We start from the raw sequence: 27,994 nt of genomic DNA on the forward strand, positions 1-27,994 counted from the left end.
CAGGTCTGGTGCCTGTAATAACGCACCTCTGTTTTTTAGGTTGTCGCTACTGTCCCAGCTCAAAGGCGATGTTGGGCAGTTGTAGGACCAGCTCACAGGGCCTTCCCTTGGGGCCCATCTGCGCCCAGCCCCCTCCAGCACTCAGGCTAGTGTTATTCCGCTTCTTGGGTGTCAGACGTCAGCCACGCGGCCAGACATCCCCAATCTACTCAAGCCTAGGACAGTTCGCCCCCTTTCCAGGGCTGTGCCTCCAACAGCCCAATGTCTTCTGCCTGCCCATCAGGACCACTCCCTCGCCCGATATCGCCAGACACCTTCCGGTGTTACGGCCATGGGATGCAGTGGCCACGTGGGCAGAAAGTGTCGACCTTGGCAGCAGACCACCGCTTAGCTCCACCATGTATACACCAGCAGGGAGTTCGGCCGGCTGGGCCTAGCAGGCTTCAGTCCCAGCCAATGCACTGCCACTTCTTTTTCCGGGCTCATGTAGTGGTCAGTGAGTGCCCCCTGCTTCTATCCTGCAACATCGGCAGGGCAAATGTCTCTGTTGAGGGATTCTGTACCGTTAGCAGGCCCAGACCTGACAGCAGCCGCAGCCCGTGGAGGGAGTTCCGTGGGGAAGAAAGGTTGGGTGGGGGGTGCTAAACACTGGAATATGGATAATGTGAGGTAAGTAAACAATTTAATAAATAAAACGAATTTCGTAGCGCGCCTTGCATCGCATTTTGAAGTTACGGCTCTCTTGGCCATCAAGCGAGTTCCTGCCCCAGAAGTAGGTAGTGGTTACTATTCCCACTACTTTCTGGTGCCCAAGAAGGACAAAGGCCTGCGTCCTATCTTGGATCTCAGGAACGTGAATCGCTTCCTCCGGAAGGAGAAGTTCAAAATGTTGATGCTAGTTCAGGTTCTGTCTGCCCTAGACCCTGGAGACTGGATGGTAGCATTGGACTTGCAGGACGCTTACTTTCACATCCCCGTCCTGTCGGACCACCAGCGTTACCTGTGGTTCAGGGTGGGCCATGAGCACTTTCAGTTTCCTGTGCTCCCCTCCCCTTTTGCCTTACCAGCGCCCCTCGGGTGTTCACATAGGTGATAGCGGTGGTCGCAGCTCATCTGCGCAGATCAGGGGTTCCCGTCTTCCCCTATCTCGACGACTGGCTGTTGAAGGCAGACTCGCTCCAGGCAGTTGTCTCCCACCTTCAGACTACGGCGGACCTCTTCCACCCGCTGGGGTTCACTATGAACGTGCCAGAGTCACACCTGACTCCGTCTCAGAAGCTCCTCTTTATCGGAGCGGTTCTGGACACAATACAGTTTTGAATTTATCCTCCCGAGCAGTGAGTCCAGGATATTCGGGCTATGATTCAGATCTTTCAGCCTCTATCCTGGGTTTCGGTCAAGATGACTTTGTGGCTGCTGGGCCTTATGGCATCCTGCATCTTGCTGGTAGATCATGCCAGGTGGCATATGCAGGCTCTGCAGTGGGACCTGAAGTTCCAGTAGGCACAGAATATGGGGAATCTGTCCGATTCCGTTCAGATCTTGGAGGGCACTGCACGACAATTGAAGTGGTGGCTAACGAACCTGGATTGGGTCAACGGCAGATCCTTTCCCCAACCAGAGTACTCACTGGTGATGGACTCATCATTTCTGGGGTGGGGCGGCCACATGGGTAAGGCGTAGATCAGAGGCCTCTGGTCTCTGGCAGAGTCCGGGCTCCACATCAACCTTCTGGAGCTCGGGCGATCCGTCTTGCACTGAAGGCATTCCTTCCCTCTGTCCGTGGAAGAGTAGTGCAGGTGTTCACGGACAACACCACCGACATGTGGTACTGCAACAAACAAGGCAGGTGGGGTCATGGACCCTATGTCAAGAGATTCTCCATCTCTGGACATGGATGGAACATCAGGGCATATCCCCAGTGGCTCAACACCTGGCGGGTTTCCTGAACACCAGGGCAGACAAACTCAGCCGTAGGCGCATGATGGATCATGAATGGCATCTTCACTCGTAGGTGGTGCAAGGTCTCTTTCAGCAGTGGGGAGAGCCTTGGTTAGATCTATTCACCACTGGAGAGAGTGCGCAATGTCAGTAATTCTGCATGTTGAAATTTTCAAGGCAGCACTCCCTAGGCGACGCTTTTCGTCGCAAGTGGAGTTTCAGTCTTCTATAGGCCTTTCCGCCTATACCACTTCTGCCCAGAGTGCTTAAGAAGATCAAGCGCGACAGGGCCTAAGTCCTCCTTGTGGCTCCGGATTGGGCACGGAGAGTCTGGTATCCCGAGTTGTTACACATGGCCATCGATCCGCCGATCCGACTGCCTCTTTGGGAGAATCTTCTTTCGCAGCAGCGGGCGATGGTCCTCCACCCGAACCTGTCCAGTGTCCACCTCCTTGCGTGGAGATTGAGCGGCAACTGTTGACAGCCTTCGACTTTCCTCCTGAAGTCTGTGATGTTATCTTGGCAGCCAGGCGTCCATCCACTAAAATGGTATACTCCTGCAGAAGGGAACACATTTGTGGCATGGTGCACAGCAAAGGTTGTGGATCCCCTTTCTGCCCCTTTTTCTGAGGTTCTCTTGTTCCTTCTGTCTCTGCCCCTGCAGGGCTCTGCTCTGGGCACATTAAAGGGCTACTTCTCAGCCATTTCAGCCTTTCTTAGGCTTCCTGATCAGCTTTCTCTTTTCAAGTACCCTGTTGTAAATCGCTTTCTTTAAGGGCATTACTCATCTTTTTTTACCTGTTCCCTTTGTAATGCCTCAGTGTGACTTGAACTTGGTTCTTACCTTATGTGTGCTCCCTTTGAGCCACTTCATAACTATCCTCTCAGACTTCTTACTTTAAAGACTGCCTTTCTGGTTGCCATTACCTCTGCTCACAGGGTGAGTGAGCTCCAAGCTCTTTCCGCAAAGTCTCCTTTTCTTGCAGTTCATCCGGACACGGTCATCCTAAAAACCAGACCTTCCTTTCTTCCCAAAGTGGTTACTTCTTTCCACATTGGCCAAACCGTCACTTTGCCCACCTTTTTTCCGCCTTCGCATCCTTCTAAGGAGGAAGAGAGGCTCCACCGTCTGGATCCAAAACATGCGCTCACGTTTTATTTGGATCGCACCAAGCAATTCATGGTGGATGACTAGCTCTGTGTTGGCTATGCGGGCGCCAAAAGAGGTTGGGCCGTGCACAAGCGGACTTCCTTTCAGGGCCCTAGTTGTGTGCACCAGTGGTCAGTATCTTGCATGGCTCTGCGCTTCTAGCGTGGAATGTTGTGTAAAAGAACTGACATCAGCTGTGAAGGTGGCGTCTAAGTAGCTGCTGTGACATCATCCCGGCGACCGCGACCCCAAAGACAAACACAGAGCAGACTGATGCCCCCTTTCTACGCGCAGGGGTACTGCAGACGAAAAATTCTCCGGATCCAATCTGATGCCTGGGGGTAATTCACAGGGTAAAAAATCGTTAACTAATCTATGTCTCTGACAGATATATCATTACAGAAGGTAAGTAACTTGTTCGACAATGCCAGTATAGCTAAAGAGTATCTGATCAGGGGTGACCACATCTTCCAAACAACACATACAAAATTATAACCTTTAATACAGATATCTTGCAGAAACCGGGTCTGATCCACTCCATTCCACTTAATACAGGTCCCATTGGGTCTGAATGGGGCAATGTCAGTAACTCGACTAGTAGTGGTAACAGTAGGCCTGTCCCAGAAGAAAATTGACAAACTTATACATTTATGGTCACTCATACCCGGGCAAACAACCCATAGTGGGTCACACCACTTACATGCGTTAGCTGAAATTAAAATGTGGTCAATAACAGAAATGGAATTTCTCCATTGGAAAGTTTGAATATGATTCCCATCACTATCCCTGGCATTGTCTAGTAATTGTCCGTCGAACTTGATGGTCATAGTCTTTAATAAATTACCATATTCATTGTGAGGGAAATGTGAGTTACCTAAGCCTAACTTCGTCAGTCATCCCACATACCCGTATAGCAGAGTAAGGGCATGTGTATTAAAATCCCAGACCCATAATAGTATAAAACTGTTTGTAATGGACTGGACTAGGGTCCCCAAGCCTCCTTCGAGTACTAGAACTATCCTCCCCCTGGTATTATTAAAAACATTATTATAGAAATTGACCAGAACCATATCCCGACCTCCCCTAAATGTCAACCATAGAATTAATGAATGGGTGCCAGTAGTTAGTTTCCTCTTTAAGCTTACAGGGAGTTTGTTTGATATTAAGACCATAAGATCGCCTTTGGCTCTCCCTGCTGCGGATGGCTCAGCCTCCAACCAATGTGTCGTAAAGCCCTCAGAATAGACAGGCTCTGTACACCAAGTTTCTTTGATACATAATATATCCAAGGCGCTTATAAACTCCGTCCAACCTAGGGTGCCCTGTTTCTTGGCTAAACCCCCTACATTCCAAGTCGCAATTCTGTACCCATCAGCCGACCCTTGACCACTACTACAAGGTAGTGCTGAAAGTGATGCGGCAGTTGCTATGTGTCTAAGATCTGCTACGCCCTCACAAGGAGGTGGTGGGGGGTTTTGGGGCGAGAAGATGACGGCGGTCTCACTATAGTCCTTAGGGGCCATATGTATATTGGCTTCCCACCTTCATTATATGTTTTGGTCGATTGACTTATATCCCTATCTCATGTCAATTGATATCCTGAAGGTCACTCAATACCTGGTATCTGTTGGAAACCACCAATGAGTGTGATGGGGGGGTATGTTCGAACAGGGTGGTTAACTAGTGGGCCTGATCTGGTCGTATTAGGTAAATCAATGTAACAAAAATCAATGAGAATTTTCTAGCACAGGGAATACATTACAGTAACAATATGATTATGAAATGTGGAGTGCCATATAAGATGCATGGTACTGCATGCAAAGTTTTGAAATGTGTTTAGTATGGAGCTCTGTACTTCTTATTCCTACCAGTTAGTGTCCATTGTGTAACCCTGTATTAGCATTAACAAAGGTTTTTGAGTGGACTCTGACTTCGAGATCATGAAGGCTGATTGTAGACAAATTCCTCAAGTATAATGGAGATTGTGATTGCCACCAGTATAGTTAAGACGTGAGAGACGGCACTGATGATCATAGATAGTCTGCAGTACTTATTCGTGTAGGCCTGCCCAAGTAGCTGTAATTACAGCCAAAACTTCACACTTTGAAAATTGTGACAAAAAACAAAGGTAAATGCAGCTGCCACTGCCAGCTACTCTGGCAAAGTTTGAAACCACTTGATAACTGCCCTTGTGATTTATGTGGATCAGAGCCTGAGGCTGCTAGCCATTTGTGTTTAATCAGCCTTTACTTGATGAGTTTTATTGCATGACTGTGCTCATCAGTTTTGTTCTGACTTCGTGGAGTATGATTAAAGTTGAAAAGTTATCCCATTTGAGATCAGCCAACACAGATTACACTGATAAGACTGTTTTCTATTTACTGGTATTAGCCTGGCTATGGTAGCTCCAAGGAGGCCACAAAACCCATGGCCACTGTGGCAGCTTTATTGTATTCTTTAGCAGTTAGACTGGTGTTTGATATATTATGATGCTCCGGTGTCTGCGTAGCAACTGTGTATTTTGTTAAGCCTATTAGAAACGGAAGATATGCAAATTTATTAGGTTTCATGCGTAAGCATTTTCGAGCCCAACCAAGCTGAGAATGTGTTTTGATGGTATAAAATGAGTTAATGTATATATATTTTTGTATATTGGCTGTAGTTTTTGGGGCAAAGAAGAAAACCAGGACCAGGTTGCAGAGGGGGCTTTCATCTCAGTCCCTCCAAGAATCTTGTCGGATCACAACCCACTGATCGTAGAATGTCCCTTTATCGGTAGGCCTAGTGTCCCTAGAGTTTGGGCATTTGAAAGAAAATTATTATTGGAGCAGGATTATCAGGAACACGTGAGGAACTGGTTAATTGAGTTTTTAAATATTAATAGGGGTACTGCCACTAGTGGTATAGTGTGGGATACACTTCAAGCCGCAGTTCGGGGGGAGACTAAGAGCGTTTCAGCCTTTCGACGTAAAACCATGCAAGAGCGAATTAAGGGGTGTATTGAGGAGCTCAGGGTTGCAGAGGTCCAACTAATGCGTACGATTAAGGAGGGTCTGGATATAGGTCAAAGTCAACAATGTGTTGCTATAATTAAGTCTAAACTTTTAGAATTCTTTGGGCAGGACTTGGCGGCTACGTTTTTGCAGTATCGGACAATGGTTTATGAATTTGGTGAAAAATCTGGCAAAATATTAGCCAAACGACTTCAGCAGAAGAGTTTGGCCAGTCACTTCAACAAAATCCAAAATCATCAGGGTCATGTTCATGATACACAGGAGGGGGTTATGGGTGTTTCTCTGCAGTTTTATAAAACACTTTATACTGGGGAGAATTCGGGTCATGGAATTGAGCCTGAGGCCCGGGACTTTTTTCAGGACATTCGTACACTTCAAGTTACAACTCAGCAGAATGAAGATCTGTCAGCTCCTATAGATTGGGAGGAGGTTGAGTTAGCAATCAAATCCCTGGCTAATGGCAAGGCCGCGGGCCCTGATACTATCCCACTGGAATTTTACTCAGTTTTGCTCAGAGATTCGTCAGGATCTCTTATTAGTGTTTAGGGCGCTACAGGGGGGTAGGATTCCGGATTCATGGCGCAATACCACGATCGTTCTCTTCACAAAGAAGGATAAGCCAGAGCTGGACCCTTCTTCCTTCCGACCCATTTCCCTCATTAACACAGACACTAAAATCTATTCTAAAATGTTATCTTCTAGATTGGCTCAGGTAACCACCCCATTAGTTTGACTACGCCAACATGGCTTTATTCCAGGCAGGGATACGGCCGATTATGTCCGCCGGGTCATTGCACTCTTTGACTGGACCCAAGTAACCAATGCTCCCCTCGGTGCGATCCTGTTGGATGCCAAGTAGGCATTCAACAGGGTCGCCTGGGGCTTCTTATGGGAAGTTCTCTTTTGGAAAGGCTTTACCCCTAAGTTTATTCAGGTTGTTAAATCACTTTATATTTCTCCAGCAGCTACCCTGCGTGTTTCTGGTCTTTTGTCAACGTCATTTAACATCAGCAGGGGTATTAGGCAGGGATGTCCCTGCTCGCACCTGCTTTTTGCTCTCTACATTGATCCCTTTCTCAGCAAGATCGAAGGCATTCCGGATATTTTACCTGTAAGGGTCAATGCTTTAGAGTACAAAGCGCTGGCCTTTGCGGACGACATTGTAGTCCTAACCAGGGATGTTGCTTCTGCCTTTACTGCCTTAAAAATCTTAGCTGGTCAATTTGGCCGGTTGTCTGGCTACAGGCTTAACGCCACCAAAACCCAGGTCATCCAAACTTCCACTATGGGCCACTCTCAAGATCCAACAGTTCAAGTAGCCACATACTTAGGAGTTAAAGTCACTGCCCAAGTTGCCAATATCCCAGATCTGAATATTCTTCCGGTTATTGCATCAGTTAATTCCAAATTGGGAAGGCTGAACAATCTGCACTTTTCGTTACATGGCCACTGTAATATCCTTAAAATGTTGGTCCTCCCAAAGTTTTTGTACTTACTCAGGACTATTCCACTGGAATTTCCACAACAAATACTTGCCAGAGCCGAAAGGGCCTGTCACAGATTTCTTTGGGGGTATTGTCGTCCGCGCTGGACTTCGAAATGGATGTGCCTTTCAAGAGATCGTGGCGGCTGGTCAGTTCAGATTCTTTTATTTTATTATTGGTCCGCTATGCTCCAACATCTGGGCATGCCATTGCTTGGTCACAGGGCGGAGGTCCCGATCTCTAGTAGACCTACTATTTACGAATTAGTGTTAGGGAGGCCGCCAATGGGGTCTTGATCTGGATTTTGGAGCCAAGCTACTATAAAAAAACGAAGTTTAAGATTATTGGGGCCATGTTCTCAGTCTGGCACAAGGTTCGTCGCAAATGGTCAATCTCTAATATCAATTTTTACACCCCCTTAAATGCAGCCCGACTTCTACCAGCGATTTTTCAAGATCAGATCACCTTTAGGTGGCTGTGATTGGGGTTTGGAGTCATCGGTGACCTGGGCTCTGGTGGACAAATGGCTCCCTTCTCCTTTTTAAAGGGTAAGTTCCATCTTGATACTCATGATTTTTTTAAATACTTGTAGATCTGAAGCTTTATAGATAAAATGCAACTACAAGTCCCTACTCTGCTCGACAAGATCATGCTATTCGAACTAATTCAAAGGAGGTCTAGAATTGGAACAGTCTATCAGCATTTGTTATCCGGTCTTCCATACGATCTGGCTTTACAGAATACCAAATGGGAGGCCAAGTTGGGTAAGACTGGGGCGGATGTAAGCCTGGCTTTGGAATTGGCAAGCTTTGCTTTAGTGTCCGGAAGCCTACGTACCCAAAGCTATATGGCATTGTTAGATCTGTATTATACCCCTTGCAAAAATTTCAAAATGGAGGGGCAGTAAGGGTCACTGCTGTCCCAGATGTGGGCTCCTAGCCGCCAATGACATTCATATGTTTTTTTCGTGTCCAAAGCTGGGGGGGTTTCTTTCTGATGTAGAAGGCTTTGTAAATTTCACGCTCAATATTCCTGTGAGTTTATCTTCAGAGATGGTGATATTGGGGTGTGAAAGCACTGCTCCACTTGAAAGACCGAGGCATGTTTCTGCCTTTTTGTACATAACTATGTCTTTAATCCGCTTATGTATTACGTCAGAATGGCTTAGTCCTGAAGCCCTCACGTTTTTTAATTGGAGATCCCGGATCCTCGCTCTTTATAATTTAGAGTCTTCAGTTTATTTGAGGCGGGGTAGAAGGGAGTGTGAGTTTGGCCATAAGATCTGGGCCCCAGTTGAGGACTGGCTCAAGCAATGAAAAGCAGAATTGTATTTTTGAGCTGTGTAAGTAATTGATAGAATTCCCCGCATGGCAATTTTTAATTTTTTTGTGAGTTATTTTGTTTTTGTTCTTGACCTATCTCTGTCGATCTTTTTTTTCAATGCATATGTCCGGGATTTTACGAAGTCTTTATGTTTGTTTAAGATATGCCGGGACGTATTACTTTATTGTTCGATATGCTTATTTTTGTCAAGCTCAATAAAAAAATTAAAAAAAAGAAATCAGCCAACACAGATTTCACTGATAAGACTGTTTTCTATTTACTGGCATTAGCCTGGCTATGCTAGCTCCAAGGAGGCCACAAAACCCATGGCCACTGTGGCAGCTTTATTGTATTCTTTAGCAGTTAGACGGGTGTTTGATATATTAAGATGCTCCAGTGTCTGGGTAGCAACTGTGTATTTTGTTAAGCCTATTAGAAACTGAAGATAAGCACATGTATTAGGTTTCATGCGTAAGCATTTTCGAGCCCAACCAAGCTGAGAATGTGTTTTGATGGTATAAAATGAGTTAATTTATATATTTTTTGTATATTGGCTGTAGTATTTGGGGCAAAGGAGAAAAAAGAAGCACATTTTACCATCCTATATCTTTTTAAATCTATTAAACTGTAATTTTACGGAGAATACATTTATTGGAAAATAGTAAAGTGGTTCTTTGCAGAATATGTAGTTTTGCATCTCTCATTTCTATTATCTTGCTTAATTTGTGTGAAAGAAAAATTAATAAGTGTGTCATTCGTTTATGAAAAAAGAAACTATACATTTTTGTTTATTTTAGCCTTTTTTAGTTCACAGACTGTAATAAAAAAAAGTTACGTATAGTTCATCTTGTTGCTTTTTCATGACTGTAAGGAACGTTTAATAAAGTATCCGGGAAAGTAAAGGGTATTTTACAATATGGTACAGATTTTAGGTTATTTAAAAAGGAGTGCTCTCTTACAGGAATGCCTTGTGTGGACGAGTGCAGTGTCAAAACGTGGAAAAGCTACATCTGTTCAATGATTATACATCTATCATTCAGACTCCTCTTGGAAGCACCTGGTGTTGGGGCGTGGATTCCAACTTTGGAGAAGGTCTTGAAGACCTTGGATTTGTGCCAAATGGAGCAAGATGTGGTGCAGGGAAGGTAAAAGCATCAATGTTAAAATTCTTACTTTTGCTTAGAAATATCTGCAAATATGCCTGCTCAAAAACAATGGTAGGTACATGTTATGCAGTTACAGATTGCGTTAAGGTACAATTGCTTAGAGCAGCAACTTCAATATCGTCAAAGTTCCAAATATGATTAAGTGTAAAAAAAGTCATCCAAAACATGTCCTAACTAGCTACATACAGTCTGTTAAGACCTGTTTTGTGAACCGTAATGTGTTTTATTAAGTTGTGAATTGTCTACCTTTATATAAATTAAAGTTGCCTAGCATAACAGTGTTAATAGTACAATTAAATGAAATATCGCAACACCGTTTTTCAATCATTTATTTGTAGGTCTCAGCTGCTAGGCAGACCTATTGTTTATAATACATAACATATACTTGGAGTAGGCTTGGGTCAGACCCTTGCTCATGATTAGATGGCTTTGTTGTCTATCTCAGTCATCTGCTTCTAATTCAATGGCTATCTGCACTATTCTAGTGACTGTCCCGTCCAGGAGCATTTCTGTCTCAAAAAGGTCTGATTAGATGTGCTGTATCATTCCACTGAATACATGAGGAGACTCCTTTTTACGTTGAGCGTAAGCATACGACCTCTTGTATACTTTAGTATACTTCTCTTGTGGGATTAAAGCAATCCACTAGCTTTTGATTTGTTTGTTTGTGTCCTTTAAAAATCCTTGCTTGCCAGTGGTCAGACCGGCTTCTTTGTCCCTCCCTTTCTCTTCTGTTCCTCCCAAACAGCAGGGACTAAGTACTGTCTCATTCCACTATGGTTCTTTATCTGTTCTTTGGTTGCCTGTGTTCAGCTTTGGCGCCTAAGCTGCTTACATATAAATATAGCATTCCTCCCTCCCACCTCCTCTTAATGCCACAATTTGTGAGAAGTTAGCCTGGCATATGATGTCCACTATTCTAGTGGGCACTTTGCACTAGTCTAAACGACCCTTATTGATGGTGGTTGTTAAGTGGACCAGCAGTCTTAGGCTAAAACTTCAGAGAGCATGTGAAGCCAGCTGTTTTACTATATATAATCCCTTGAATACCAAATGAAAGGACACCACACAAGGTATATATCAAATATATATGTATTTATTACTAACACAACCCCTCTGCACTTTTTATGAGGTCAGAGATCGAGATATGTTACAAGTTACTCATTAAGCATACTATAAGTTGCACAAATACAATGCTGCCCTAGGGGCCTCACAAACCATATACTAAGTAAGTGGTATAAGGGCCACTTCAGGAATAGTGAATAGGCCTAGGGCCTAGGGAATCGCTGGGGCTACACTACAGAACCAAAGGTTAGGAAGTAGGAGACCCATGGGAGTCGCTTCCAGTGTGGGAACACAGTCGCGAGTTACCATAGAGTTATAATGGGAACGTAAAAGTTACAAAGTAGTTGATTAAGGACACTTCTGGATATACTACGGTAAAACCCTTTTAAACTAGGAAACTTCGAGAGTCAACACCCACGGGTGAACCGGAGTACTCGAGTTACCTCACCCAGGGAAGCCGGGTGCATAGGTGTCTTTTTGTGTCGGGTTTCATCACTGTTTCCTATGGAGAACTGCAAAGAAGTGCTGCAGGCGACCAGGAGAAAAGTGTCTGGGTGGATCCAAGGGTAGATCGAAGATGTGAAGAACCTGAAAGCAGAGGGGACAGACCAGGAAGGAACCAGGAAGGAACCAGGCGATGTCGAGTGTTTCAGGTGAAGAAGGTGAAGCTTGTCTCTGGAGCCACGAGGACCAGGAGGCGTCGATGACGACCAGGAGCTGGATTCGGGCTGTCCCAAGAAGGATCTAGTTGACTGCTGTGTCGGTATCCGGATTGGACCCAACAAGCCTTGGCAAATGCAATCCACGCAGGAAGGCAAGATTAGCTTCAGTTCCGACCAGCAACGTCTGGGGAGCTTCTCCTTGGCAGGGAAGCTTGAGCAAGCCTGGAGCAACCAGGAAAGCGGTGTAGTTTCAAAGCGAAGTTTTCGGAGGGCTAACTAGCCAACGGGCTAGCAACCGCGAAGACGCGTTGAGCTGAAATGCAAGAGCAGGCCCCACGCGGCACTCGTGGATTGTGGAGGGCTGAGCTTCGGTGCAAATGACGCTCGGGTCTGGGGCTTCTCAAACCCCAATGCACAACTGCGAGGGTGCCTCGGTAGTTGCACTGTTAGCAAAGTGCAGGTAGTCCAGGGTGTCCGGTCCCACGTCTCTTGTGTCCGCCACGGGTCTCAGTTTTGCTGTGGATGTGGATCGGAGACGGAGAAGTCTGGAAGTCCAGTTCCTGAGTCGCTGAGTCTTGGGGTTCCGGCAGGGGCGTCGACAAAGCAAACCGGCAAGTTACTGGTGGTGCCTGTTTGCACAGGGTGGTCACTCCTTGACCACAAGGGAGATGTCTTCAGTCTTCCAGTTGGTATAGAACGTCAAAGGTCCAAGAGTTTCGTTTCAGAGTTTCAGTCCAGGATAATCTAATGTCTCTAGACACAGCTCCTATCTCTATACTGATTTTAGGGGCTAGATTACCTGCTAGGTCCCTCCTATGGGTGGACCCTGAGAAGGGGGTGGCTACACCCCTTTCCTTTTGTCCAGTTTTGCGCCAGAGCGGGGCGGGAGTGCCCCAGGAACTGGTTTAAACCAGGCTATGCATGGAGCACCTTGTGTGCCCCAGGCAGTGTCTGGAAAACCATCTTTCCATTCAACCCACCCTGCCCAATACACTACAGGCTGTCTGGGGAGGTGCTAGTACCTCCCTAGACAGGAAACCTATTGTCCAAGCCTCCCTTGCTGGAGTTTCGTCCAGCTGCAGGAGGTCAGACTCGTTTCTGTGGCAGCAGCATCCATTTTGTGATGCTGAGGCTCTGTTTAACTTTAAACCGGTAAAGCAGTAACTACATGTCTTCTCCCTCTAGAAGGGTGGAATGCTACCCCCGCCGCCAGAATTGACGGGGGGTTAGTATTCCAAAGGGTTTGACACCTTAATCTACATGTTTTGATAAAACCAAACCAAAGTTAGCATTAACCGCGAGGATTATAATGCACTTAAGAGTATATGGTATGGCGATATCATAGAACAGCTATAAGGACATTGTTCCAAAAGCTGCAGAAGGGCTCAGCTCATGCTAGAGCACCCTCTCACATAAAACCAAGCACTCTGCCTCCAGGATTGTTGAGGCCTACCATAGGAGTGACTTATAGGTGCATATGTGTCTATATATAAGTTAGATGTCGATATACTATATCTAAGTAAGGGGTGATTACAGCACCTTACCCCAGCTGAGTGATCAGCCTGTGGTGTCAGTTTGGATGGCCAGCCAGGGGTGGCATAATACATGCTGCAGCCCCTGTAGGCATTGGATGCACCTATGCCCTGGCTACCTATGGTACACTGTACAGGGGTTCTCAGAGGTGACCCAATACCCAATCAGGTATGTACCTAAAGTACATGGTATCATTTAGAGAGAGAACAGCTGGGCTGTGGGTCTGATTAGCAGGCCCACAGCTACACTAAAGTCGAAAAACCAGTAAATCACAGCAAAAAGTGGGGGTGACCATAGGAAACAGACCCTACTCTCCTACACAACCCCCCCCCAAACGTAGTGACATTAAACTAACCTTGACCGGTTGAGTCTTCATGTTCTAAATGGAAATGTCTGGAGAGTCACCGGATCGCGACCGGATCGCGACCATCGCCAGGACCCCTGGCCCCCGAAGACCCCGACCTACCCGCCTGACGTACTCAGCCGCCACCCTCATCGCTCTCAACACCGGCCGACTCCCGGAATGCCATCAAGCCACTCCAAGACGTACCCACGGACCTTTCAGCTGCCACGCCTGCAAGTTCTCCTGCATCCGGACCAGCCTCGCACCAGCACCCACCAAGTCGAACACCAGCAGCACCCACCTCAAGTGCATCCTGCTCAACACCCGCTCCGTCCACAGACACGCCATCGAACTCTGGAACCTTCTAGACGCCACAGCCCCTGACGTTGCCTTCCTCACGGAGACCTGGATGAACGCCTCTTCAGCTCCCGACATCGCCATCGCTATCCCAGAGGGCTACAAGATCGTCCGGAGGGACCGAAACGCCAACCAGATGGGAGGAGGCATCGCCATCATCCACAGGAACACCATCCGTCTCACGACCAGCACCGACAACACCCTGACCAGCGCCGAACACCTGCATTTCCAGATCCACACCAACCCAAACACCACCCTCAGAGGCACCCTGATCTACCGACCCCCTGGACCACGCACACAATTCAGCGAGGACATCGCCGACTTCGTCAGCCCGCATGCCCTCCCCTCCGCTGACTACATCCTCCTGGGAGACCTCAACTTCCACCTAGAGAACAACAACGACCGCAACACCAGCACCCTGCTCGACAACCTCGCCAACTTGGGACTCAAGCAACTGGTGTCCACCCCCACCCACCTCGCAGGACACACTCTCGACGCAGTCTTCTCTTCCAGCACAGACATCGACTTCAGCCACGCCACAGAGCTCCAATGGACGGACCACAGCTGCGTCCACTTCACCTTCAAGAGAACGACGACCCACCACCACCAACAACAGGCCTCCCGCAGAAGCTGGAACAAGATCACAGCAGACCAGCTCGCCACCTCCCTGAGCCAGCACCCTCCTGCCAGCTCAGCGAACCCCAGCCAGGCCGCCGACAACCTCACGAAGTGGATCAGCAACTGCGCGGACGAACTCGCCCCACTGAGGACCCCGCCTAGCAGACCCGGCAGCAAGAAGGCGCCATGGTTCACCGACGAACTCAAGAGCTCCAAGAAGAACTGCCGAGCCCTCGAGAAAGTCTGGAGAAAGGAACCGACACCGGACAACAGGACCTCCTTCAAACTTGCCACCCGGAAACACCACCAGCTGATCCGCGCCGCCAAGAAAACAGCATTCAAGGACCGGTTGGACAACAACGCACACAACTGCAAGGAACTCTTCAACATCGTGAAAGAGCTCTCCAACCCCAGCGCAGGAAACAACGACATCACCCCATCGCAAGACCTCTGCAACTCCCTCGCTTCATACTTCCACAACAAGATCGCGGACATACACAACAGCTTCTACAACCAACCAACGCACACCATGACCGACCTACCACCCCCCACCACCACCCTCCACGCCTGGACCCCGATCAGCACCGAAGACACCATGCGCACGATGAACTCCATCCACTCCGGATCACCGACCGACCCCTGCCCTCACCACGTCTTCAACAAAGCCGACGCTGTCATCGCACCCCACCTGCGAGACATCATCAACACATCCTTCGACACCACCATCTTCCCTGAGAGCTGGAAACACGCCGAACTCAGCGCTCTACTCAAGAAACCAACAGCGGACCCCACCGACCTCAAGAACTACCGCCCCATCTCGCTCCTCCCGTTTCCAGCCAAAGTCATCGAGAAGACCGTCAACAAGCAGATGGCCGCCTTCCTCGAGACGAACGGATCCCTCGACCCCTCACAGTCCGGCTTCCGTGCCAATCACAGCACCGAGACCGCCCTCATCGCCGCCACCGATGACATCCGAGCCCTGATGGACAATGGAGAAACAGCGGCCCTCATCCTCCTAGACCTCTCCGCGGCATTCGACACGGTCTGCCACCGCACCCTAGTACGGCGCCTCAGCAACATCGGAATCCAGGACAAGGCGCTGGAATGGATCATCTCCTTCCTCAACGGAAGAACACAGAGAGTCCGCCTACCACCGTTCAAGTCAGAGGCCTCCGAAGTCATCTGCGGCGTCCCTCAAGGATCATCTCTGAGCCCCACCCTCTTCAACGTCTACATGAGCCCCCTCGCGGCCATCGTACGCAAACACAACCTCAGCATAATCTCCTACGCCGACGACACCCAGCTGATCCTCTCCCTGACCAACGACCCCACCGCCGCCAGAGCCAACCTGCACGAAGGGATGAAAGAGGTAGCCGAGTGGATGACGACCAGCCGCCTGAAACTGAACTCGGACAAGACGGAGGTCCTCATCCTGGGCCCCTCACCCTCCGCCTGGGACGACTCCTGGTGGCCTCCCGCCCTGGGCACCGCACCCAAACCGACAGACCATGCACGCAACCTGGGCTTCATCCTGGACTCCTCCCTCTCCATGACCAGGCAAGTCAACAACGTCTCCTCGGCGTGCTTCAACATCCTACGCATGCTACGGAAGATCTTCTGGTGGATCCCCACCGAGACCAGGAAGACCGTCACCCAGGCCCTCGTCACCAGCCGACTGGACTACGGCAACGCCCTCTACGCCGGTACCACCGCCAAGCTCCAGAAGAGACTCCAGCGGATCCAGAACGCCTCAGCCAGACTCATCCTCGACATCCCACGAACCAGCCACATCTCCGGACATCTGAGAGACCTTCACTGGCTCCCCGTCAACAAAAGAATCACCTTCCGCCTCCTCACCCACGCACACAAAGCCCTACACGACCAAGGCCCGAGCTACCTCAACAGCCGAGTCAACTTCTACGCTCCCAAACGCCACCTCCGATCAGCCAACCACGCCCTCGCCGCCGTCCCCCGCATCCGAAGAGCGACTACAGGAGGAAGGTCCTTCTCCTACCTGGCCGCCAAGACCTGGAACTCCCTCCCGACCGACCTGCGCCTGACCCAAGACCACCTCTCCTTCAGGAAGAAGCTGAAGACCTGGCTGTTCGAGCAGTAGCGGCACCTCCCCCCCCCCCCCAGGCGCCTTGAGACCCTACGGGTATGTAGCGCGCTTTATAAGTGTCACTGATTGATTGATTGATTGAGAGTCCATCTGCATTGGCATGGTCAGTCCCAGGTCTATGTTTCACTGTAAAGTCCAACCCCTATAGGGAAATGGACCACCTAAGCAGTTTGGGATTTTCATCCTTCTTCTGATTTAGCCACAAGAGGGGCTTATGGTCTGTCTGAATCTTGAAGTGAGTACCAAACAAGTATGGCCCCAGCTTCTTCAGGACCCAAACCACAGCACAGCCTCCCTCTCAATCGCTGACCAACATTTCTCTCTAGGGGTCAGCCTTCTGCTAATAAAAGCTATTGGCTAATCGTGACCATCTTTATTCAATTGTGAAAGAACAGCTCCCACACCCAACTCAGAAGCATTTGTTTGGACAATGAATTCTTTGGAGTAATCTGGACTTTGCAGAATAGGTGCAGTGCACATGGCCTGCTTCAGGTCATCAAATGCCTTTTGACAGCTTACTGTCCACTGAACTTTCTTTGGCATTTTCTTTGAGGTGAGGTCATTAAGAGGAGTCAGAATGGACCCATAGTTTTTAACAAAGTTCCTGTAGTAACCAGACAAGCCCAAGAAAGCTCTGACCTGTGTCTGGGTCTTTGGAGGAGTCCAGTCCTTTATGGTCTGGATCTTGCGCTCCTGTGGTTAAACCTGACCCCCACCTACAAGGTGGGCCAGGTACACAACCTTACTCTGCCCTATCTGGCACTTGGTAGCCAGCCTTGATAGTTAGGCCTGCCTTCTGCAGGGCCTCCAAAACATTCTTCAGCTGGATCAGGTGATCTTCCCAAGTGGAGCTAAAGACAGCAATATCATCAAGATAAGCTGCACAGTAGTCATCCAGGCCTGAGAGGACTTGGTTCACCAACCTTTGGTATGTGGCAGATGCATTCTTCAGACCAAAGGGCATTCCCACAAATTGATAATGTCCTCCTGGGGTTGAAAATGCTGTTTTGGCTTGTGCATCATCAGCTAGTCTGATCTGCCAGTAGCCAGCTGTCAAGTCACATGTACTCAGAAACTTGTCAGAAGCCAATCTGTCAATGAGCTGGTCTGCTCTTCGTATGGGGTGGGCATCTGTCCTAGTGACAGCATTGAGGCCTCTGTAGTCCACACACAACCTCATCTCTCTCTTACCATCTTGGTTGTGAGGTTTAGGCACTAGGGCTACTGGACTGGCCCAAGGGCTCTCTGAGGGCTCAATAACTCCCAACTCCAACAGCTTTTGGACCTCTGTCCTGATACAGTCCCTGACATGATCAGGTTGCCTGTAGATTTTACTCTTCACAGGCAGACTGTCACCAGTGTCCACTTCATGGGTGCACCAGCTTGTTTGACTTGGAGTCAGTGAAAACATATGCATGTAGGACTGGAGAACTTGTCTGCAGTCCCTCTGTTGCTGATCAGTGAGGCTGCCTGCCAAGGCTACACCATCAACTGACCCATCATCAGGGTTCTGAGAAAGCAGGTCTGGGAGAGGGTCACTCTCCTCCTCCTGTCCCTCATCTGTAGCCACGAGCAAGCCCATGTCTGCCCTGTCAACATATGGTTTCAATCTGTTGACATGAAGCACCCTGTGGGGGTTCCTGGGAGTTCCCAGATCAACCAATAGGTTACCTCTTCCTTCTATTCAACAACAGTGTTGGGTCCAGACCATTTGTCTTGGAGTGCTGCTGGGGCCACTGGCTCCAACACCCACACTTTCTGCCCTGGCTGGTAAACATTCAGCACAGCCTTTTGGTCATGCCAGGCTTTTTGGAGTTCCTGGCTAGCTTCAAGGTTTTTAGATGCCTTTTTCATGTACTCAGCCATCCTGGAGCGGAGACCAAGTACATAGTCCGCATTGTCTTTTTTAGGCTTTTTGAGAGGTAACTCCCATCCTTCCTTCACCAGACAGAGGATGCCCACACAGAAGTTTAAAAGGGCTGTAGCCAACCCCCTTCTGTGGGACCTCTCTGTAAGCAAACAAAAGGCAGGGCTGAAGGATGTTCCATCTTCGCCTAAGCTTTTCAGGTAAACCCTTGATCATGCCCTTTAAGGTCTTGTTAAATCTTTCAACTAGATCATTGCACTGTGGATGGTAGGGTGTGGTGAACTTGTAGTTAACCCGACACTCTTTCCACGTAGCAGTTAAATATCCAGACATAAAGTTTGCACCTCTGTCTGAGACAATCTTCTTCGGAAAACCCACTCTTGAGAAAACTCCCAGGAGGGCTCTTGCCACGACAGGTGCTGTTGTGGTCCTTGGGGGAATAGCTTCTGGTTCTCTTCCAGGGGATCCTCATCAATAGTCTTCAGCATTATAATATTCCCGCCCATGCGCGGGACCCCGGAAACATTATATTATATGTGCCCCACATATATATATATCCATATATATATATAAACATATATATATATATATATATAAATAAACAACTGCAGCCTAATAAACACCAGAGCTGAATTATGCTGTAAATAATTTCCATAAACCATGAACAAACATGTATTATAAACATGAGAGACAACAACAGTTGTGTTTTAGAACTGTTTTAATGCTCAGAAAGCAGTGGAAATTCTCATGAAACACTGAAAGCATAGGAAGCTCCCAGGCTGCATTGCAAAATCACAGTCTAAAAAGACTGAAAAGCTAACCTGCATCAACATGCAGCAAACTGACACTGTGCCTTTAAGGCACCCATGACCCCCAGCTTCCCATCATGCCTCAGGGGTGACAGTTAGGCCAGTTGTTCTTTCCGGCTCCTTCAGGAAGGACCCTGGTAATACAGCTCCACTCTTTTCTGACTTTTTGTCAGAAATTTCCTTAATTATTCTGATTTTTTTTGCTTACTTTGACATTTTACAACAAGTCAAGTAAGAATCTGTCTGTTACTGACAGTTTTTTTAGGCATTTGTACTCAATATGCCCTCACTCTTTGATAACTGCCTTTCTTGTGGCAACAAGAAGGCTAAAACAGACAGTCATGGTGTCAGTATACTTTGTTTGCCTGATCATCATGACCCAAAGACCTGTCCTCACTGCGAGCGCCTGTCAGAAAGAACTCTTAAGGACAGGGAGAGGAATCGTATTTATGGCCTAGCCCAAAGGTCATCCTGAGGAAGATCTCCGGTGAAGAAGGGCTCCAAGAGGGCTAGATCACCTTCGAGGGACAAGTCTTCACATCCTTCAGCTTCAGCGTCTGGCTCGGCGCTGAAGAAACAGCTACTGGTGGGTCATTTATCTAAAAAAATGACCGTCGATGGCGGGCTCGCCGTCAAAAAGAAGATCAGGTTCGTCGCCTACGTCGAGGGTTCCAGCTCCGTCGTTGAAGTCCCCTCCGCCGTCGCCAACCAGGCGACGATCGGCGTCGAGGGAGGTCACACCTCCGCCATCGTCAACAGGGCGATGATCGGCGTCGAGAAAGGTGAATCCTCCGCCATCGTCAACGAGGCAACGCTTGGCGTCGAGGACCATCACGCCTCCGCCATCGTCAACTCTGCGACGACCAGCGTCGAGGACCAAGACCCCTCTGCCGTCGTCATCCAAACGACGATCGGCGTCGAGAAGTGTGACCCCTCCGCCGTCGTCAAGGCGACGATCGGCGTCGAGGCCCAAGATCACCCCGCCGTCGACAACCAGATGTCGATCGGCGTCGAGGAGGCGATCTTCGTCGACGTTCGGCTTCGAGGGTGGCCAAAACCCCTCCGCCGTCATCGCATAGACATTCGACGTTGAGAGAGAAAGCACCGTCGTCGGCTGGTCAGCGCCGTTCGGCGTCGAGAAGCCATCATTCCTCGCATCACTCGCCGTCGAGACATTCGACTCTGAGATTGCTTGCTCCGTCGACACCCCAGAGGTTTTCGACGTCGAGAGAGAGGGTTCCATCGTCGGCAGTGCAGCGCTGTTCAACGCCGAAAGACCAACGCTCGTCACCGCCGAGGCACTCGATGTCAGAACAACCGACGTCAAGACCTCGTGAAAGGTCTGTTTCAACGGCAGGGGACTCTGGGATTATGGTGACGTAATCAGCTTCGCGCCACTCCTCTTCACACTCTTCTGGTTCCTCAAAATCACCCTCAAGGTCCAGAAGTCCTGACAAAAGATCTCCTTTACGGCGGACAGATCCTTCTTCGGAGGCAGTGAGGTTGTCCCCTAGATGGTACCAACCGTTGGATCGTTGGCGAGATTCAGGGCCTGCCAAGCGGATGCGGGAATTCGCCAGTCCAGAGCACAGGTCTCCACTCCAAAGATTGGTGGCAGAAGTGGACAGACGCAGCCCTCCCAGGCACCAAGCAGAAAGATCGCCTGTGAGGAGGCCATCCAGATCTCGTTCTCCCAGAAGGGAAGAGCCGGCCAGGTCTCGTTCTCCCAGAAGGGAAGATCCGGCCAGATCTCCCTCTCCCAGAAGGGAGGAGCATCCAAGAAGGTTACGTGAAAGGAGGCACGGTTCTCATCGCAGGAGTCGAAGAACTCCATCTTCCCGATCTTCCAGGAGAAATTATTCTCCCACGCTTACAGATAGCCCCATTGTGAGAAGTTGGCCTGATATGCAGTGCTCACTATTCTAGTGATCACTATGCATCAGTCCAAACGACCCTTATGGTGATTGGTTGTAAGTCAACCTTATAGACCAGCTATCCTAGTAGCGTGGATACGAGCAGTTATCGAGCTAAACTCTAGAGGGCGTGTTAAGCCAACTGTTATACCATCACATATACCCCTTGAACACCAAGTGAAAGGACACCACACAAGTGTTATGAAAAATAAACAGTGTATTTATTTAGATCACAACAGCCCTGTACTCTTTATAAGGACAGGGTACTAAGCACACAACAAAACTCTTACGAAAATACTTTAAGTTGCACAATTTACACAAATGCCCGAGGGGCACGAAAAACCATATACTCTAAAAGTGGAATGCAAAATTACTAGCAGGTAAGTACTGTACTAATAGGCTTTGGAATCGCTAGGACTACGTTATTGAACCTTCAGATTACTAGTAGGAGGCCTAGGGGACTCGGGTGCAGAGTGTGCACTCTCACGCGGGATGCGGGACAAAGTCTATGGGAGCTAGTAAAGACAAAGTTAGTGTTCTCGGGCGAACCCGATAAGGTAGATCGAAAACGACAGTGGATCCTGACCTTTGGATAGTGAGGCTATGCTGGGGCACCGAAATGCCGAGTTTACCTAGCCCAGGGGCTGCAGCTGCATAGGTCTCAAAAGACGTCGGGAATCCTCGTAGACGAACCAGGAGCCTGAAGAAAGAAGTTGCTGGCAGGCGACCAGTGAAGATAGTTCGAGTGATCCCAGCCTGGATCGAAGATGGATGACACCTGAAAGCAGAGGGGACCAAGTTCGTGACCACTAGCCAGTAGTCAGATGGCACCAGGAGGGCACCGGATGGTAGTCACCTCGACTAGGTGAGTGGGTGACGCTGGGCTCTGCAGTCTCACGGACCAGGAGGCGTTGTCGGCGACCAGGATGGAGGTGCGAGCTGTCCCACGATGGATGATGCTGTCGACATCGCTGGACCCAGGATTGGGGCAACAAGTCTTGGCAAATTCAAGCCCACGCGGTGGACCTAAAATGGCGTCTGGTGTGGACCAGGAGGGTCCGGGGTGCTCCTCTTTTGGAAGGGAGCAAGGGCCAGTCTGGAGCAACCAGACCAGCAGCGGTGATGTCGTCGGGCGTCGTTAGGAAGGCCACAAGCCAGCGGGCTAGTAGCCAAACAACGGGGTGAGCAGCAAAAAGCAGAAGGGCCCCACGCAGATCGTGGAGATGCTGGGAGGCTGGACTTCGGTGCTGGAGCTGCTCAGGGTCGGGGCTTCTCGGGCCCCAAAGCACTCACCAGAGGATCCCTCGGCGGTCGTGCTGGATAGAAGTCGTGCAGTTCTGATGATGGCCGGTCCCTCGAGGTCTCGTCGCACCTACGGTTCTCAGCTTAGCTGTAGAGGTAGGTAGAGGTCAGAGGTGCCAGGGAAGCCGGGTCTCGTCGTGCTGGTCGGTCGGATTCCTGAGGAAGGACGTGCAGCAAACCGCAGAGTTCTTAGATGGTGCCTGCGGATGCAGGGTGACTACTCCTTAGCCACAAGGGAGAAATCTTGAGAAGAAGTCGAGAGTTCCTTTCTTGATTCAAAGATGATCTACTTTGGAAGGGTCCCCGCTCCTGCCTTTATCCTAAAGAAAGGGGTGGGTACGCGACTAGGTCCTGCCCTAGGGGTGGGACCAGGAAGGGGGGTGGTTACACCCCTCTCCCATGCCGGACTTTCCCCAGGCCAGGGGCTGGTGTGCCCCTGGAACTGGTTCTAGCCGGCAGATGCGTAGTGAGCACCGGGGTGCCACTCTGCAGTTACCTTCCTGTAAAGCCCTGCCTACCCAGGATACACAAAACCCTGTCTGGGATGGTGCTAGCACCACCCCTGACAGGAAACCCTTTGTCCAAGCTCTCCTCGCTGGAAGGACTCCCAGCAGCAGGAGGTCAGACTCGTGTCTGTGGTGGCAGCATCCATTTTGTGGAGCTGAGGCTTTAGTTAACTTTAACCGGGGTTCACATTTACATACATGTTGTGTCCCTCTAGAAGGGTGGAATGCTAACCCCGTCGCCAGAATTGGCGAGGGGTTAGTATTCCAATTCGTATGACACCTTACTCGACATGTTTTGATAAAGCAATACCAGAGATAGCATTTAACCGCGAGGATTATAATGCACTTAAGAGTATATGGTATGCGTTATCATGGAACAGCTATTAGGACTTGGTTCCGCAAGCTGCAAACGGGCTCAGCTCATGCCAGAGCACCATTTCACACGATTCCAAGCACTCTGCCTTCAGGATTGTCCTAAAAAACCGTGATGGATCAAGCCCTGATCTTTGGACTGGGTAATAGTGGTCTGCTTAATTCAGACACTCTGTTCATCACCACCCCCTTTTCTGAATCGTTCAGGATTGTCAAGGCCTGCCATAGGAGTGACTGATAGGAATCTGTGTGTCCATTTTTAGGGTTAGATATAGGTATACTATATCTAAAGCAAAGGGTGATTACACTACCTTGCCCCAGCTGTCATGCAGCCAGTTGTGTCAGATTTAGATGGCCATCCAGGGGTGGCATAATACATGCTTCAGCCCCTGGTAGGCCCTGGGTACACCTATGCCCTGAGTTACAGGGTCTGATAAGGTGGCCCAGTACCAATTGGAAATGTACCTAAGGTACATGGAATCCATTTTAGAGAGAGAGCAGTAGGCCTGGGGTGCTGATTGGCAGGGCCCCAGGTCAACTAAGTCGGAAAACCAGCAAAACACCAGGCAAAAAGTTGGGGGCAACCATAGTCAGGTATCCACCTTCCTACACAACCCCCCCAAACGAAAGGAGATAAGGCTATCCTTGACCAGGTAAGCCTATATTGCCTGAGTGGCCATATGAGGTGGTACATGCACTGACATGGTTACCCCCTGTATCATGGTCCACTAAGCAATCCCTCACCCTAAGGGTATCTGAGGGTCTCCACCATAGGGAATCACTACCTGTGGTGTGCTTTGGCAAAGTAAAAGGCTGGTGTGGGAATGGAGTACTGAAGTGAGACTCCACTACTGTTGGGCTCAACTTCCTCCAATCACTATCCACCATGTGTGCCTTTCTTTCCAGTACTGAGTTGCTATGAGCTCTCAGGGTCAACCTCTGGCTACCTAAAGCTGGAGGATGAGTCCCTCTGTTTGGCTTACTGGAGGGATAGGTCAGGTTTGGGGTTTTTAGGCCCCAGGTTTGGCTGTGCCCAGCAGTGTCCAGCTGTGGGAGTTCCCTAACTAAGTTTAAGGGGGATCCCTCGGGAGTGTGTTTTATTTTCACTTGGCTAGGACTACTAGCCTCAGTGATCCTAATCTGCTGATTGGGAAGTTCTTTTGGACAGGGGGCCCCTTGGGGTCTACCACTGGCCTTCCTGACCTCTACAGCCCTGGGCTGACTGAGGCAGGGTAGAGAGGGGCAGGTTACCTGCTCCAGACTGGGTCCCACCTGGGAAGGTTCCACTGTCATCAGGGGCTCTGCCAGGCTAGGCCTGACTACCTCTGGGGAAGTTCCTTCACCAGGGGTAGAGTCAGTTCCCTGAGGAGGCTGGCTCTCACCTAGTGTCTGGGAGGGGAAAGACTTTTCTTCCTCCTCAATGCTCTCTGTCTGAGTGGAGTGATCCATAGTTTCAGGCTTCACAACACTGTTATCTGTCTGAGTTTGAGCTGTGGCCATCACAACTCCACCAACCTTTTCAGGAAGGGACTCAGTTTGGGTATGGGCTGTGACCATCACAGCCTGGCCAACCTGTTCAGGAAAGGCATCTTTCTGGGATAGGGCTGTGACTGGCACAGCCCTCCTGACCTGTTCAGGGAGGACATCTTGGACTGGGGCTGTGGCTATCACTGCCCCACTAACCTTACCATGGAGGTTTACCATTTTAAAAGGGGTTTCTTGCTCTACCTCAGCCCAGGCTGAGGTCTCTAAATCATTCCCCAGTAGGCAATCTACAGGCAAGTTTGGTGACACTGCCACTCTCTTGTGACCAGTGACACCTCCCCAGCTGAGATTTACCACTGCTATGGGATGATCTCTCTGCACTCCATCAATGTTCACTACCTGGTATGTGGCACCAGGCATAAGTTGCCTTGAGGGGACTAGGCTCTCAGCCACCATGGTGATGCTAGCCCCTGTGTCTCTGTAGGCCTCAACTTTTGAACCATTGATGAGGGGCTCCTGTCTGTACCTGCCCAAAGTGTTGGGACAGGCTGTGAAGTTGGCAAACCCCATGCCAGTCTCACAGACAAGAGTATCTAGGTCAGGGGACCTGGTTAGGCCAGAGTCCCCAGGCACTCCCAAAGAAAATGCACCCAGATTCCTGGGGGCACTCCCACCACCTGGGGGATTACTACTAGTAGTAACAGGAGGCTGGGAAGCTTTATTTGGGGGTATGTTCTCCTTATTGTTGTTGGCCTTGGGACAACTGCTGTCAGTTTTGTAATGGCCTACCTGTTTGCAGGTATGACAATAAGGTTTCTTTTGGGTTTTGGGAGAAGTTTGGGACCCACCCTTTTCAGAGGAATTTTGGGGCCCTGTGGTTTGATCAGAAGATTTATTCCCACCCTTCTCTTGAGGCTTGGTTGATTCCTTCTTTTGGTCACCACCCTGGTTCTTAGGCTTGACCCTGGTTCTGACCCATTTGTCTGCCCTCTTACCCAATTCTTGTGGAGAGGTCAGATCAGAGTCTACCAGGTGTTGGTGTAATAACTGGTTCTGACAATTACTTAAGATTTGCTCTCTCATAATTAGATTGTATAATCCTTTAAAATCAGTAACCTTACTTCCCAGTAGCCAGCCTTCAAAAGCCTTAGTGGCACAATCAACAAAGTCAGTCCAATCCTGAGACTGAGTTTTCTGGGTGTCTCTGAACATCAACCTGTACTGTTCAGTGGTTAAACCAAACCCATCAATCAGTGTATTCTTCAGGACTTGGTAATTGTTAGCATCCTCAGCTCTAGTAGTGAGGAGCTTATCTCTACCTTTGCCTTCAAAGGAGAGCCACAAGATAGCTGCCCACTGACTCCGGGGGACACACTGTACAGTGCAAGCCCTCTCCAAAGCAGTCATCCATTTGTGGATGTCATCCCCTTGTTTAAAGGGGGGCACTATCTTACTCAGGTGTCTAGTGTATAAACTCCTGTCTTTTTCTCTTGGGAGAATGCTGCCACCAGTGGGGTCTGCCCCACACAATTTCTGCTCTCTAGCAAAGGCAAGTCTCTCTTTGGCCAGGGCAAGTTCTTCCCTTTCAATCCTCAGATTGACTTCCCTCACTTTGGCTTCATACACTCTCCTCTGAGGGGATGTCATCACTCTTTGAGAAGAGCCCTGAGAGCCATTGGTTCGAATGGATCTGTTAGAGCCTCTGGATAGAGACCTAACTCGTCCATTCCCAATGTTAAGCTGGCCTGAGAGGGGCCCCAGGGGTCTCCTAGTACCATTCTCATGCCTGCTTAAGTTGTCCCTAGTTAGCTGGCTAACTATTTCTGGACCTTTGTCTGCCTCATCCTCAGATGGCTCTAGATCCTCATCCTCCTCTTCACCTTCTGCAGAGAGATGGATAAGGTCAGGGTCACCTGTGGTTCCCTCTAGGGGAGGCATATTCCCATCTGGATGAGAAGGTTCTGTGTTACCAGCCCTCCTAGCATCATAAGTCTCTAAGAGACCAATCAGAAAAGGAATGGTAGGGTTTGCACCCTGTTTTAGCTTCCTGGATGTACAGATTTGTCTCATCTCTTGGAGGCTAAGTGCAGCATATCTGGAAGTGACCTGTGGAAAGTCCACTGACACAAGGGGAGACTCAGAGTTTCCTCCTTTGTCTGACATGCTGCTTCTAGTGTGGTGTAAGTGATGCACCTACCTACACTATATGTTTGCCTACTGATCCCTTGCTAAGAGTTGTAGCCAAGGTGTGCAAAGCCTTGGGGAGCTACAACAGCTGGTTCAGTAGAACTCAGAGTATTCTAAGCTAAGTTATATGTACCTGGAGTACTTATGTGATCTTTCACAAGATATTCTTAGGATACGTGTGGTAAAACAACAGCAAGCTCAAATCCCAACCACTGCTCACCAATGTGAGAAGTTGGCCTGATATGCAGTGCTCACTATTCTAGTGATCACTATGCATCAGTCCAAACGACCCTTATGGTGATTGGTTGTAAGTCAACCTTATAGACCAGCTATCCTAGTAGCGTGGATACGAGCAGTCTTCGGGCTAAACTCTAGAGGGCGTGTTAAGCCAGCTGTTATACCATCACATATACCCCTTGAACACCAAGTGAAAGGACACCACACAAGTGTTATGAAAATAAACAGTGTATTTATTTAGATCACAACAGCCCTGTACTCTTTATGAGGACAGGGTACTAAGCACACAACAAAACTCTTACGAAAATACTTTAAGTTGCACAATTTACACAAATGCCCGAGGGGCACGAAAAACCATATACTCTAAAAGTGGAATGCGAAATTACTAGCAGGTAAGTACTGTACTAATAGGCTTTGGAATCGCTAGGACTACGTTACTGAACCTTCAGATTACTAGTAGGAGGCCTAGGGGACTCGGGTGCAGAGTGTGCACTCTCACGCGGGATGCAGGACAAAGTCTATGGGAGCTAGTAAAGAC

General features: G+C 49.1%; 1 protein-coding gene across 1 annotated transcript in view; it reads left to right on the forward strand.

Annotated features, from left to right (window-relative positions):
- LOC147683291 (disintegrin and metalloproteinase domain-containing protein 9-like) overlaps positions 1-27,994 on the forward strand; it is a 2,469,977-nt gene that overhangs the window by 1,905,731 nt on the left and 536,252 nt on the right. The window contains exon 16 of the mRNA XM_086944815.1: positions 9,874-10,057. Coding sequence (XP_086800941.1) covers positions 9,874-10,057 — 184 coding nt within the window. The remainder of the gene's footprint in view (positions 1-9,873; positions 10,058-27,994) is intronic.

This window comes from Lissotriton vulgaris, chromosome 11 (genome assembly GCF_964263255.1).
Source record: "Lissotriton vulgaris chromosome 11, aLisVul1.2, whole genome shotgun sequence".
Lineage (NCBI taxonomy): Eukaryota > Metazoa > Chordata > Amphibia > Caudata > Salamandridae > Lissotriton > Lissotriton vulgaris.